The following is a 16,117-nucleotide window of genomic DNA, read 5'->3' on the forward strand; positions in this document are numbered from 1 at the left end:
GCCTAAACTGCCACAGTTGCCCTTCAGTGTCTTGAAGTGTGGGGCACAAAACAGCCCACCGTTCAAGGTGTAGCCTCACCCGTGCTGAGTCCAGGGGCACAAAAGCACTGCCCTGGTCCTGCTGGCCCCACTCTTGCTGCTCCAGGCCAGGATGCTGTTGGCCTTCATGTTCCCACCTCTCCAGAACACTCTGGGACCAATATGATGTGGGGTGTTTCATTGTCAAGGGAAATGCATGTTGGTATCCCAGGGATGACTACCTAAGAATGTAGTATGACATGGCTTTTTTTTTTTTAATGGCATAAAATTACAGCTCTGCTACCCAGTCCCCAAATTGCCCTTTCTGAGGTAACATGGCTCCAAAAACGTTGCAGATGGGGGGGAGGGAAAAAAAAAAAAAAAGTCAAAACTGGTCTTGATTGAACCCTCTATAAAATTTTAATGACTGTGCTCCTAGATACTTGAAACAGAAAAAATAGCAAGTACTACATATGCTGCTCTTAAACAATAAATAAACATTATTTTTAACCAAGAATTAAATATAAACTTCACACATCCAAAATACAATATACAACCCATTTCAAAAAAGGGCTCCTTGCTGACAAATGTGGTAAAACCATTCTGTGAACTGCTCAGAAGTTTTCTTATACAAGCAGCAACGCTGCTCGCTGCAGCCTCTTCTCCCAGTTCCACAGTTACTTTACTGGTTTTCCTACTTCTGGATTGCCAAATGATGGAGTCTGGTGGAATCAAACAGATTCAGTGGCAGTTAGTAAGTTGCTACCTTTCCCAAGGCTGTGAATCCTCCAAAGATAGTGCGTTGAACTAATCTGGTGTCTTTGTGGAAAGGCTGATGTGCTAAGGCTGGAGCAAGATTTTTGACTTATGCCATGTTTTTATCCAACTGGAAAACATTTTGAACTATCTTTGTCACCTTCAAAAAATAATTAAGTTGTATAGACTGCCTCATTAAGACCACAACTGCAGAAATTAATATATACAAAAGTTTGATCAGTTTTCTATATTGCAGAAAACAAGGAGGCTTCCATAAAAAGGATTTCTTTGTTCTCAAACCTCACTTTAGAAACTCAGCTTAACATACAGTTGTTCTGTAGCATTAGTAAAAGTTTGCTAACGAAAGACCCTGCTGCACACCGTGGTAAACCCAAGTGTTCAACAGTTCGGCTGACTGATGTCCTTCATGTTGTGTTTAGTTGGTTTTGTCTTTCAGATTCAGCTTTTTTCTCCTGCCGGTGGCTGACTGCAGCCCAGAAGGTGATTTTTTTCAGCACTTGCTGCAGAAGTTTTGATGGCAAGCAGTGTATCTGATTCTTGAGGAGAGTTGCATTCTTACCAATGCAGTCAAGACACAGCCTGAAGAAGGAAAAAAAAAAAAAACCAAAACCAAAACACACTAAAATGGTCTACAACCTAAAGAAAAAGTGACCTCTACTAGAACTGGCTGAAGGACAAAGCTCAGAGGGTTGCGATCAGTGGGGCAGTCTAGTTGGAGGCTCTTGGTGTCATCCTGTTCAATATCTTCAAAGACTTGAAGGCACAGAGTGGACCCTCTGCAGGGTTGCTGATGGCACAAAATAGGGAGTGGCTGACACGCCCTCAGACTGTGCTGCCATTCGGTGAGACCTGGACAGGCTGCAGAGTTGGGTCCAGGGAACCTCATGAAGTTCAACAAGGACAAGTGTAGGGTCCCACACCTGGGGAGGAGTAACCCCTGCACTAGTACAAGTGAGGGGTGACCTGCTGGAAAGCAGCTCTGCAGAGAAGGACCTGGGAGTTCTGGTAGATAAATTCACCATGAGCCAGAAACATGCTCTTGTGATGAAGGCGGCAAATGGTGTCCTGGGTTACATTAAGAAGAGCATAGCCAGCAGATTGAGCAAGGTTCTCCTGCCCCTCTACTCTGCCCTGGGGAGGCCACACCTGGAGTATTATGTCTCTTTTTAGAGGTACCCAGTGACAGGACAAGGGGTAGAGGGCCCAAGAGGGAAGTCAGGAGGTTCCATCTGAACAGGAGGAGAAAATTCTCTGCTGTGAGGGTGCTGGAGCCCTGGAGCAGGCTGCCCAGAGAGGCTGTGGAGTCTCATCTTCTGGAGAGATTCCAAAGCTATCTGGACATTGTGATCCTCGGTAAACTGCTGTGGGTGACCCTGCTTTAGCAGAGGGGTTGGACTGGATGATCTCCAGAGGTCCCTTCAAACCCCAAGAGTCAATGCTTCTGTGAAAAGCTTGTGATGTTCACTACGTATGTTGTGCTTGCAAGTGCAGGAGGGCATTTTCTACACCACCAACATATAAACTGCTCTGGATCACCACACATTACATGTTTCAAGTATTTACTGAGACGGTAACTTTATATCTTACCTGCCTGTGTAGAATGTGGTTAACACCCACATGTACAAACACACATAATTTACACTTGACTCTCTGCCAATAACCAACTCACCTGAGGAGTGAATAAGGTTGAGTCTGAAATATCAACAAGTCACTGCAGTGACCCTGAAAAACAGAAAAAAAGAACGGTTAAAGTAACAAACAGCTAACCTCAGCAAAATTGCTACTGTCTGAAATTACTACTATATTAATTACTAAGTGTTACCAAAAATGTAGCATTTACACTGAAGCTGGTGAGACACTGTCCAGGCTGCTCAGAGAGGTGGTAGATGCCCCATTGATGGAACCATTCCAGCTCATGTTATTTGGGGCTCTGAGCAACCTGCTGTAGTTGCAGATGTCCCTGCTGGACTGCAGGGCAGGGGTTGGACTAGATGACCTTGAAAGGTCCTTTCTAACTCAACTAATTTTGTGGTTCTCTGATTCTATACAATTGTCAATAATTGAGACCCAATTAGGAAACAGATTAATTTCTGGAGATGATTGTTACATAGGTTAATTATACTTAGGAACCATTCTAGGTTAAATGTCCCTTCCAGCACAAAACATTCTTCTCCAGGTCAATTGTTCTATGATTTATTACAACATGTATCATTTAAAACTGGTAACACCTAAATAATTATTTATAAAGAATGTGAGTAACAATTTCCTTTTTAAAAGCTTATATAATTTATAAGCATATATATACACACACACATATATATAAAGGAATACACATTCCTTTTTGTAATGGCAAGAAAAACCCTCCTAAAACTCTAAGAACAAGTAAGGTCACATCTGTCCCCCCACATGATGGAATGAACCCAATAATATTAACTTTATATAAATTTTAATTGCCATAACATTTCATTATTCAGTTTACTCACTGTGTCCATGAAATGCAGGTCATCTTTGCTTCCACCAAACACCATCACTTCTCCCTCTTTTCCAAGGCAGGCTGTGTGCCACAATCTAGAAATAGTGACAGACACAATTAGTGACCAAGCAGCAACCAGTAGTTGTGTTAGCAGCAAAATACACCTCAAAAGTCTCTGTTTTGAAGGGTTTCAGAGAAGCAGTAAGTTTACTGGCCTGTTAACCTCTTCACCTCACACAGACTCTCCTCCATCCTTCATATTCAAGTTTCTTTTCAAGACTTTTTTTGCTTTAAGGATCTAAGTTAATAGAAATGGAATAAGAAAATGGAAAGGTCATTTATCTAATCCTGTTTGGAAAAGACCCTTAAGATCTAGTCCAACTGTGCTCTAACTCTACCAGGTCTGGTGCTCAATCACATCCCTCAGCACCACATTTCTGTGTCTTTTAAACATCTCCAGGGTATTAGGCACAGAGTCCTGAAGTCTTGCTGGCCTCACTACTTACCCAGAAGAGTTTTATAGTTTTGAGGGGACATTTTACACATTGCTCTGTGGCCTACAGAAACAAAGATTTGCACAGAGTGTGTTTGGCCTTAGGATTTCTGAGCCTCTCACTTTTGTCAAATATCACTGAAATGGGTCAACTGATTCAAAATGTATCTGAGAACTGGCCCTGCATGCACAGAGCACTATAATGTAACCCTTATTAGGAAACCAAGACAAAGTCAATTTCAAAAGGCTTCAAAGAGTAGAAAATAGAGCCTTAAAATAGAATGTGACTCACTTCTTTGACAATATAAAAGGGGAGAGCAATGTGACACCCATCTTATGATAATTTCACTGAATGGTTACACTGCAGAGTCATTTAGGTTGGAAAAGACCTTTAAGACCATGAAGTCCAACCACTGTATTTTATTCAGAAAAATTTTTGTCATTCTTTGAATCATCTGTACTCACTTTATACACTTACTTATCACTACTCCAACCAAACCTTACAGCAGAAAATGTTTAGAACATTACATAAAACAAGATTTTGCCATCAACAGCTTATGTCTCTCTCTAAAATTTCCACTATTTCTTAAATTCACAGAATCATAGAATGGTTTGGGTTGGAAGAGACCTTGAAGATCATCAAGTTCCAACACCCCTGCCATGGGCAGGGACACCTTTCACTAGAGAAGGTTGCTCAAGGCCTCATAACTTCAATTCTAACAGGTTTAAGATTGGGGGATTTTCAGTACTGACTCTTATCCCATAACACTAGAATGAGAGCTTAGAACACAATTGTCCTATTGCAGCTTTACTCTTTCCCCCAGATATTCCTGGGAACCATTTTCTGTGCGTCAGTTACATCCCATCCACACAACTTGTGCTATGCGTATAAAAGTACAGGGTATAAAAGACCCCCAAACCAACCCAAAACCCAAAGATTTTGCTACTTCAGCAGCTGTGTTTTGCTAAATTTAATTTTATTAATAGTAGATCAAAATCTGTATTTCCACTGAAGTATCACAAGATGATTATCACCACAGAGCTCTGGCCCTTTTTAAAGTCTGCTTAACCACAGTAACACGCAAACCCAAACATTTTCACTTCCTCACTCCAGTCATATCAACACTTGTTCACTGTTCTCCTTAAGCTAAACTGTATCCCACCTTTTCTCCTCCTCATACCTGTAGGATAGATCTGTCTCTGCCTTATCTGCATTAGGAAAACTCTGGCCTGGACTTCATCACCGAAGAACACTGGGAAGCCTTTCCTGCCTTCACTCTGGAGACATCCTAGCTTGCAACCTGAGGCTTTTTTTTCTACCGACTGACAGTTTCTGGCCTCTGACAGCTGCTCTAACTTATCACCTAAACATTCTAATAAAGCATGTTATTTAAATTACACAAATGTAGCCTTTTTTGTTTTGTTTTCAGAAAGCTTTTCTAACCAGAACAACAGAAGTACATTGCAACCAAAACACTGGGGAGCAAGTTAAACACACAATTTGTTCTCTTTTAAGCCAGCATGCAAAATATTAGCTGAAGTACAGGTGGCAGGCATAATTTTCTACCCAGAAAGAATCACAGATCTATAACCTGGAAGATAATTTGGTTAGAAATTACTAAATTTGTTTAGAATAAACAGTTTGTTTAGAAATTACTAAAAATGGAGGTTGAAGGAAATTCTCCTTTAGAGAATTTAAGAAGGGAATGGATTTTGCAGAAGCAGCAGAAAAATATACTCCTGCACATGTGATATACCATCTAGCATCATAATGTATTATACATATAACAATTTAAAAAAATGTCTAAAAAGTACACATCTACATATCCTTGTCAGTGTATTTTAAGTCCTGCTGTAAGGCCATGAGTGACACAACTGACTTAAACCTTTTCCAGCCACAGAGATCCTGCAGCAATCCTGTGCAAGTACAGGGACAATTAAATACTTCCCACTCAAACCAGTTCAATATACAAACAGGGTTTTCATGTGGTTCCTTTTATCCATGTTTCCAGGAATTCCTAAAAAAAGGTTATTGATGTATTTTTTGGTTTATTTTTTAAAGGGAGGGGAGGTAATTTACTTAAATAATTAATCAATGGAAGGCAATGGCCCTCAGCCTACAAGCTGCACACCAAGACCTTCAGATGGTAGAGAATTACAGGACACGTTTGGGCTTGAGGGAGCTCCGAGACTCTTGTCAGCGTGCCACCCAAAAACTCTGCTCTTAAGAGGGTCTGGGCTGAGTGGACAGTACAATCCCCAGCAAATTTAGAAGTACCAACACCAGGAACCCTCTTTGGGTACTGTGTACCCCAGTATGGCATCTGCTCTCACCTTGCCTGAAAACCACTTGGAGCTCAAGTCACAGGTTCCTAGCATCCAGCCCTACCACCACCTTAGGCACAAATGTTATTCCATCTTACTTGCAGTGTAAAGGCTGAGCTGCAGCAACCTGGGCTGCTGCCTGTAGAAAAAAGAAAACACCTAACATCCTGTCCCTTCCTGATCCTCTTCTGTACCTACATAAGGTGAGGAGCCCACTTCAGCAGTTAACGTTACTTGAGTGGTCTCCTACAAGATGTGAACACAAAGATACAGGATCCTTGACTGCTAATGATGTGCTTTGATATTTAAGGCAGTCAGTCCCTTCCTATCAGTTCACTGATTGTAAGAGGACAAAAAAAAAATAATCTGGAGCTAAGGTACAAGTTTATTCAAGCTGGAAAGGGTTTGGAATCTAAAAAAGCAGAAAACTTGGTCTAAAATTGCTGTTCAAAAGACACCCTGGAATAGGATAAAACAGGAAGAAAATTAATGGAGGCAAAGATACTTCAGTAACAGAAAACAGAACGTGAGACAGGAAGCATGCAAATGTCAGACCAGAATTGGACAGTCTGCTAAAAGGAATGATGTAGAATTGTGTTGAAAATATCTGGGTGAATGTATAGAACGGATTTCATGAAAAGCTGAGTATTTACTACCTACAGCAAATCAACTCAATAGTATTTAGGTTATAAATACAGAGAATGCTTCACATACTGTGTTAAAAAAAAAAAAAGAACTCTGTGCACTGATATAGCAAGAGCCTGCTTTTAACGGCAGCTTCTGGTTCAGAACATGAACCTTAGCCAGAAAGACTCTTCTGGAACCTTGAACTAGAAGGGGCAGGAACAGAGCCTGGAAGATCTGTAATGTTGTTCCAAGTAGGAACACCAGACAGACATTCCAGAACTAGGTCCTTTTTGGCTGGCAGTTAAGCTCTCAAAATAAACCTCCAGAGTAATTTACCGAACTGCTTAGTATTAAATTTAGTTTTCCAAGACTATAATCACAATTAGCTGCTTCTGCTCAGGGCAAAACCACAACCAAACATGGTTACTTTTGAGCCCTGAACGGTACAGAGTTTTCGTGGTTGTCTCTCCCACATTTTTAATAATCCATCAATTTTATCAGCTTTTATTAGTCTCAGAAGTTAATCCCTCAAAAGTTGTGATATATATTTTCTCATATAAAAATACTCTGGTGATAGAAGAGCAGGATAGTTGGACACCCAGATCCTTCACCACAAAACACCTTTTAATGCAAGCAAGCATCAACTACAGTGAATGTAGAAAGCAATAATGCTGTATCAGATCTGGAGGAACATGTTATAAAAGCAAATCATTCAATCACACTGTATTAATTTTCCAAGATATTCATATAATGTGGTTTAAAAATACAGTTCATTAATTTAAATTACTTAATTTTCTCAAATGCCTCAATTTCAGCAAACAGGATTGATTTTTGTATACCTAGGCCTACTCTTAGGCAAGTGGGTGAGCTGTTTCCATCCATTTGTTGTAATGCTGTGAATCCAGCCATCACCTACAACAGAAGAACATAGATTAGAACATCAATACTTTTTCTTGGGACAAACTATCACCGTTATTTATACAAAAAGCTCCATGTCCTAAGAGAACATTCTATTAAGAGAACAGTAAAACCATCACTACTTTTACTCACATCTTTTCAGTCTTTGTCATTTCACTTCATCATGCACTCAAAGACCTCAATGCATTGAAATCTCCCTCCCAGTGGAATACAACTGACATTTAATTTTTTCATTTATTTAATGAAAAGCTGACTTTTCTAGAAGAGGAACTCAGTATAAGACTACCCTACTTTGCAGTCAACATAGCAATGATTTGGGTTGAAAGGGACCTTAAAGATCATCTAGTCCCACCCCCCACCATGGGCAGGGACACCTCCTACTAGGCCAGCTTCCTCAAGACCCCATCCAACCTGCCTTTGTCCACTTCTAGGCCTCTACAACCTCTCTAGGCAACCTATTCCAGAGCCTCACCACCCTCATGGGGAAGAATTTCTTCCTAAAGTCTAATCTCAAATGAGCTTCTTGCAGTTTTGAAGCCATTACCCCTTGTCCTGTCATTCCATAACTCTGTAAAAACTTCTTCTCCTGTAGCCCAGTTCAAATACTGGAAGACTGCTCTAATATCTTCCCAGAGCCTTCTCTGGGATGAACAACCTCAGTTCTCTCAGCCTTTCTTCACAGGAGACATGCTTCAGCCCTCTGATCATCTTTATGACCTTCCTCTGGATCTGCTTTAACAGGTCCATGTCACTCGGGTGCTGAGGACTTCAGAGCTGGCCCTAGCACTGCAGGTGGGGTTTCAGCAGAGCCCCTCAGAAAGGGGCAGAATCACTTCCTTCAGTGTGCTGCCCACAGTGCTGGGGATAAACTCAGGATTCAGCTGCATTTAGTAGCTGTGATCTGCTCTTCACCCAAAAACCTACATTACATTAACATTATTATTCATATCTTACTTCTGCAATTGTTTTTTATGTCATGGTTACCCTCTGTTCATATCAAAAGGGTTGAACCTCTTGCCTTTATTCTTTTAGATGACAGTTTAATGAAAAATTTATTATCATGTGTTCTCATTGTACTACTCAATGTGCTTCTGTATTACTATAAAGTAGTAAGAAGACAGAAATACTCAAGCACTAAGAAAATTCTTTAACAAAATTTAGGTTTAGTTTGAGAGGAAGACAACAAAGATGCATGGTGCTACAAGGTGAACAACAGAATAATAATCTCCAAATTACTTACTTAAAGGAACATTATCAGAGCTTAGTCCACCAAAAAGAAAAAGTCTGTCATCTCCTATCGGAGTCAACGTGTGCCAGGATCGATCCTTTGGTTTCTCTCCACTGATATTAATTCTTGGGGAAACAAACCAAACAAAACAAATGTTCAAAGAATGTTGGGGGGGGGGGGGGGAACCAAAAAAACAATGATCTGAATTAATTCTGGAGAAGTGAGCTCAGATTCAAAAGTGATTTCTTGTAATTAAGTGTTCAGAGAAGAGTTACTATCTAAACAAAGGGCAAACAAAATAACGTTCTAGTCTCAAGATCACAAGTCATTACTTAAGGTACAACTGAAAGCACTCAGGGCAGCAACGAAAGGACTGAATACTGAAAATGAACTGCACAGCACATGTGAGGAAACAGACTGGGTTATTTGAGATAATATCCAGATAAAATGCATTGGATCCTGAGGAGCTAAAGTCTCTCTCCTCCTGGGAAAATGCTACAGGTAAATAAATCCTAGGAAGTACACTAATACCCAATTTAGTTTAAATTTAAATATTTACCTCATACTTTTACTTGATTTTAAAAAAAAAAGTTAAGATGCTTATCTTGGAGTGGAGGAGGATCTTTCCCCCATGATGAGCCAAATACAGATAGCAAAGAGAGCGTTCAAAAAGACATCACAACTAAAATTCCATATGGATAAAGGTACCCATCTAGAAAATGAGGATGTTAAATCACTACATGCTGTGCTTAAAACAGCATCATTGATGCTTTGGTGCAGAACAGAAAATGCTTAGTAACCACTAGCAAATTAAATTAAATTGAAATCACAATGTAGCAGCTGTTAAAACAGTCCCAAAATTCCCATTCTGCTCTTGGAATAACTATAAAATTACCATTGAAACTATTTAGCAATATGTTTCAATCTGCTATGTGCAACTTGGATGTTTCAGAGAAAGAAGCATACCTTCCAGACCAAGTCCAAGTGTCTAAATTCAGGCAGTGCAAATCATTCATCCTAGTTTGCTACAAAATAAACAAATAACAGTTGTGTTATCTTAAGCAAACAATACATTTCAGTTAAGGCCTTCCCAGGACAGAATATTCCATGTAACAATATTGTGAAGAAAACTGTACCCATGTGCCTTAAAACAACTCTTAGTATGAGGCAGAGAAAAAGGCATTTCTTCTCAAATCCCACCATGCAACAACCAGAAAACTATCTGGGAGGAATAGTTACAGTGATACAACAGCAGTATGGGGCCAATTTTAACTTTTAATAGAGAACTATGTGATTTTCAGCTCCTGTAAACATACTCAAGTTTCATCCATAGAATTAATGGTAGGTGACTGCAGAAGGTGTTAACACTCTACATATAGTTTCCTCTGATTATTTTTCTTTGCATCCTCCTTCCTGATCACTTATTACTCAAAATATTCTAGTAGGTGCTGTACTTGGGACATGACATGCCATAGAAAGTCCATCACATCTGTGGTTTTCTCTTTTTTTCCATAAGGCAAGTCCTTTCACAAAGTAACAAGATTTTATAACCCTTTAGCATTTGCCTTAAAAAACAATAAAATGGATCAATGAGAAATCAATACACTTACTTATCTGTCTGTGCTTTGAGAAGAAGGGATTACCTCAGAACCATACAAGGGGAAGAATATAAGAAAGAATTTATTTTATACTGCAGCAATATTTTCAATGGCTCATGATACACTTGACTGCTATTTCTGATTCCCCTAGGTACTACAAAACAATAGCTGAGAAGTAGGGAAACGTATCTTGCCTTACCTTAACCATTTCTTTTCTCCTAGGGTAGTCCATAGATCTATTAGAATAAGCCTTTCTCCAGCTTGCAGCTCCTTTGTGCAGAAACTAGACTTCTCATTTAAGTCAGAACAGGAGTGGATTTACCCTTGAGAACTCAGCCAGTTACTAGGAAGTTTGAGAGACTTCCAAAGCTGTCCACCAGAGCAATGGAAAGTCTCTTGGATGTTTCAGGAAACAGCAAGGTTTTTGGGATAGCTCTGATCAAGTAGGTGCTAGCCCTTTGCTGTCCTAGGGAAGAGAATGTTGACTAGCATTTTTGAAAGGCCTTCCAAGAGACCAGTAGATTGAAGAAGAACAATTGAGGGCTTTGGTGTGCTGCCTGAGAAATGTTATTGTTATATTCACCCTCTTGCAGAGAAAAAAGCGTAATCCAACTGACAGCTAGAGGAACATATCTGTCTTCTGTTGAGAAGTCTACTCATTTCCCGCTGCTTCAGGTGGCGAGGAACAAATGATACAAGCAGAAAGCAAAATGTGATTACTATCTTCTGCTGTACCTGTACAGAGCCAGACACTTGGAGAAAAGGCATCATCCTGGCCTCTAGAACTAAAAATATTTAATCATCTTGGAATACATCAGTTTGATGTGGAGGATGTCTATTAAAGATTAGAAAGACAGTTGCTGTTATGCTGGAATTTAAGGTTTCAAGAAGATCCTGTTCAAGCCCTCCTCGCTGACTCTCCTTTCCTAGGCATTAGGCAGGAGATGGAGCAGTTTTCAGTTTCTTGGTTCCTGGGAAATCAATGTGTTATCTTTATATTCTCATGATTCAACAGATTGACAGGTGCATCATTACATCAACCTCATTCTGAATTCAAAATACAGCATCAGCTGGGACATTCATGTCTAAAATTCAGTCCTTTATATAGCTTTAGCTACTGAAAATGCCTTCCTACCCAAACCTTATGAGACATTGCAAAGCACAGTCAGGTTATGGTATCACCATTTGGCATGTGCCAAGTTTCCTTCCAGTTCATGGATTTCTAAATGCTACCTACTAAATTGAATCATTCATGTAAATTCTAAAATGATTCTCAAGCGGCTTAAAAGCATCAAGTCTCCTAAGAGGGTTTGCATTTCATTTTGAGCTGCAAGGGCTCCTCAGACATCCTACTTATCTGCAGCATGTTCAGTTCTGTGCAGCTCAGTAAACATGAAGAAAGATCTGCTTTGTCTCAGGATTAGCTTTCCAGCAGGATGAAAGGCATTAAAGGTGACATATTTACAGCTCACTGCTGTTAAAGTAAACTCTTTGCAGCTCTCCAGTCTGAGATTTACCATCCAACAGCTACTGCAGCGCAAAGCTTTCTAAGAGAAGGACTGCAGCTCAATCTATCTTCTGATCTTCAGTGACAGAAAAGATAGGGGAAAATAGAAATATGCATACATTAAGGCATTAGGTGTGTGAAGAGCTGCTGGAAAGACTTTGGGTTTAATTCATCATTCTTTACACAAAAACTTGCCACTTCAATCAAAAAGGAGACTTGTATCAACTTTTGGACTAACTCTTTCCTTCCCACTTTCTCCCATTTGTTTGCAGGGGCTTACCTGGAGGAACAGAGTCCACACAACACTTCTGAGCCTGTTTTCAAATGATTCCTGGTACAATTGATTTTGATCATCATCACCATCTTCTTTTACCAGTTCTATCTCCAAGTTTGGAAAAAGGTGCCCTTTCCTCCCAGAAAGATGAATAGGAGAAGCCTCATGACACTTCCTGGCCCTTTCTGGTTCCTTGCAGAGCCTTTTCCCTGGGAAGATTTGTATTATGGTGAACTAGAATGTGAAGAAGGAGCAGAGCAACCCCGTATTTGCTCCTTAATGTATGGAGAAAAGCAAGACTTGATCCTTTGGGGAGGAGTTACTCCTGTAGTCAGGAAATGTAGTAGCTTTCCGATGCCTTTAGCTTTCCTGTTTCATTAATTCCTCAAGCCCCACTGAACATTCCCTAACATCTCTAAGTCTCCATCCATTATTTTCTAGGATAGAAAGTGAATCAATAACAATGACTAGGGTGAAAATTTAACTTGCTGCTCTCCCACAACATTAAATACGGCTTTCCAAAACTTTGCTCTTCTCAGACATTGCTCCCAAGCAAGTCAAGTTTCACTGAAATTTTGCAAAAGGGTTATTAAGGAAGTTGATGTGACCTGAGGGACACAAAAACCTTGTCAGATCAGAGCCTTCTTGTATTTCTGAGTCCTGTAGTCAGAGTTAGAGAAGCCAGGGGGCACGTCCTCTTAGGGCATATCTAGTCATGCAACAGCAGTGGAGAAATGATAGGCGAGCTCCTGTTTCCTAAGAATTTCACTTGCAGAGGCTGCATGAGAATCCCAGCTTGAGTTACAAAGCAGTCCAGTTGCAACAGGCACAGTGTAGTAATCCTAATTAGCTCAGACACAACACTCAGTGCTGTTCTGTCTCTGGGGTGAAGGCTTCTGCACCATGCAGAGACAGCCCTTGCTAGCAAAAAAGCCAGAGGGAGCAAGGATTTGAAGGCTGAGGAAGAGTTTAGTGGTAGGTCAGAAGGTCCTGAGCTGCATGTTTACTTCTTCCCATTTAGGGTTCTTTCCCTCTCACCTTCAGGCTTGCTAAATGATGAGCAGGGTTCAGTCCAGACATGGTTAGCAAGAGCTCATTTACAGCAGACACCAAAGAACACGTCCAAGCAGAGGCACAGGGCTCACCTGGCCAGGCTGACCCTGAACATGTAAGATTCAAGACTGGATACTTGCTCAGTCTCTTCAAATAATCTTTTATTTCCTGAGTTATTTGAAAATCAAGCTTGTATGCACCTCCAGCCCTGGAAATTACTGCAGTTGTCTCTTGGGCAGAGGTGGAGCTTGCACAACAATCTCAGAGACTGTGAGCATGTGTGAAAGGCCACAGAACACATAATGGGAAGAATAAACAGGATCAGCTGTAGTTACTTTCTCTTCTGATTGCTCAGAGAAGTTACCTGGCTAAAAACTTTTCCTACAGCTGTGGGAGGCAATCGAACAGAAAAACTAGTACAGCCCACTTTGAACCTGCCTGGATCTGTAAATCTGGTTTGTCTGAGCAAGCAGGAGTAAGCCATTTTGTAACAGAACTGTCGAGTTTCCCCGAGAAGGGCACCACTTCAGACTAGAGCTTCTGCAAGGGGGCAGGGAACAAAGGGCAGCTTAAGACTGTTTTATTTGCAAGTACTTGAGAATGCAGGGGTGAGATTGTGGCAGCTTTCCAAGATGAAGCTAGCATGTAACTCCTGGAAGGGCATTTCCAACCAACAGTTAATTCTTCCTTTCTTAGAACAGAAATGTAGCACCAAGGGCTTTAAAAAGCTCATTCACTGTCATTTTGCATCTTAATAAAGACAGAAAGCATCAAGTCTCATCCTCCAGCTGTTTGTTATTAAGAGCTCTAATTAGCCATAGGTGAGAAAAGCAAAAAAATTAAAATTTAAAACAAATAGGGAAGAGTGCACCCGGTAACTTAAGTTGGGAGATTTTTTGTTTTTCCTACCTGCCTTACAGAATCTGCTTCTCACCTTCCTGATAAGCTCCAGCTCATACAGATACCTTTAAAGTACTGTCTTCTCTTTGGTCTTGTAACAGTTCTAAAATGAGCTGGTACATTTTCCATCCAAGAAAGAAACATATACAAGCAATAGGGGAGACTGTGTTAGTTAAGACCACCTACTACCACCCTTATTTTAAGGCATAAGGCAGGAATGTGGGTTTTGTCTTTGAGTTTGCTGCCTAGGGGTGAAATTCTTATGTTACTGCTTCAGCAAAAGAAAATCTCCTCTGACTAGTACCAGAAAAACTAAGCATGCTGCTGGGAGGTTTTAGTATCTCCTTGCTTATCAGTGGTGGCTTCAGGTTTGCTAAGTATAGGCAACCAGAAGGATGATGCTGATGGCTTTTAAGTTAAAAAGAGCTAGGAAAAGGTAAAATTACATATCCAGGAACCTACCCTTGATTTAAATATGCACTGATTGCATCCTACACACAGTTCTTACACTGCATTTGACACTTACCTAAGGGACAACCCATTTAAGATCCTCCTACAGTGTATGAAGTGGTAACAATCTGGGATTAACTCTCAGGAATACAAATACAAGCATCACTTTTGGGATAAAAACCTTATGTTGGATCCACAAAATAAAGGTGTTGGAGCAATCTCTATGGTATGCTGCACATATTCTGTGCAAAGGACACAAAGCACTGTTAAAGGTAAAGACTGAGACTGCAAAATAGAGCTTCAGAGAGCAGGGAAGAGGTTGAACAGGACTGCAATGACCTGTGCCTGCCACAGCCTGTGCTATCAGATGACATGCTGCAGCAGCCTGAATGCACAGAGACTAAGAACTCGCTATGCAGACACAATAATCACAGGCTGCTCTGCCAGACATCAGCATTTCAGTAATTTCTGTGCAACAAAAATGGCTACTTTAAATTATAAATCCAGCCTGTATGTTTTGAACTTCAGTCTCCCAGAAAGCAAACATAAAGGTGTGAGAGATGTGTATGTGACTGTTCTAACACCTTTCCTCTTTCTTTAGTGGGGAGGAAGGCGGGATGAAAGACAGTAGACAGATGGATAACCACAAGCTAAAATCTCAAGTTTTACTTACTACTTGCTAGCATTTAAGTGAGCAGGTTTGATCTAAAAATTGTGCTAAACTACAGGAAGCACTGAATGCTAGCACCTCATCCTGTATTCGAACCTGCTCTATCAACAGGCTTCCTACTCTTTACTTCTGACGAACCATCTCCTACAGAGGTTAAGCACACAACTATTTTTGTTGATTTAAAACATCTACTTTTACTATGCAATCATCTGTTTCTTCCCCTTTTTGGGACAACGCATGCTTGACCATTTATACTACTGATAGACTCCTCTCTGTGTGAGGTAGAAGTGAGAAGTAAAAAGCAGCATCTTGGATTCAACACCCCTAACAAACAGGTTAGGGCAAAGTTCAGTTGGATTTTTTTCTACTATAAAACAATTTGCCATTAAGAAAAAAATATAGAAGGAAATAATATTATTGACAATAAAATGTTTCAATTCGACACTAACCAGCACTCGTCCGCCGAAGATGTAACCTTTATTTCCCAGCACAGCACATGTGTGAGCTGCTCGAGGCTGAGGTGGATCTCCACCCTGAAAGAAGCCAAAGAAGATCCTTCAGAACATTATCCAAAGATCACATAACAATGGTGGCAAGTCAGTAAGATGGAGGTTGCAAAAATAATACAAATATGCATCAATGTAGAGCACAAGTACTGTGAGGAGTGGCTGAGGGCACTGGGGTTGTTCAGCTTGGAGAAAAAGATGTTGAGGGGAGACCTTGCTCTCTTCAACTCCCTGAAAGGAGGTTGGAGCCAGGTGGGGGCTGGCCTCATCTCCCAAGTTACAAGGAATAGGAAAAGAGGA

The 16,117-nt window shown here is 40.5% G+C and overlaps 1 protein-coding gene across 1 annotated transcript in view; it reads right to left on the reverse strand.

Annotated features, from left to right (window-relative positions):
• Positions 1-679: 679 nt before the first annotated feature.
• Positions 680-16,117, reverse strand: part of KLHDC1 (kelch domain containing 1) — a 28,056-nt gene continuing 12,618 nt past the window's right edge. The window contains exons 7-13 of the mRNA XM_054400112.1: positions 15,761-15,844; positions 9,826-9,884; positions 8,872-8,984; positions 7,553-7,625; positions 3,279-3,363; positions 2,465-2,517; positions 680-1,374 (exon numbers count right to left, since the gene is read on the reverse strand). Coding sequence (XP_054256087.1) covers positions 1,200-1,374; positions 2,465-2,517; positions 3,279-3,363; positions 7,553-7,625; positions 8,872-8,984; positions 9,826-9,884; positions 15,761-15,844 — 642 coding nt within the window. The 3' untranslated portion in view covers positions 680-1,199. The remainder of the gene's footprint in view (positions 1,375-2,464; positions 2,518-3,278; positions 3,364-7,552; positions 7,626-8,871; positions 8,985-9,825; positions 9,885-15,760; positions 15,845-16,117) is intronic.

Source organism: Indicator indicator, chromosome 4 (assembly GCF_027791375.1).
Source record: "Indicator indicator isolate 239-I01 chromosome 4, UM_Iind_1.1, whole genome shotgun sequence".
NCBI classification, from domain to species: domain Eukaryota; kingdom Metazoa; phylum Chordata; class Aves; order Piciformes; family Indicatoridae; genus Indicator; species Indicator indicator.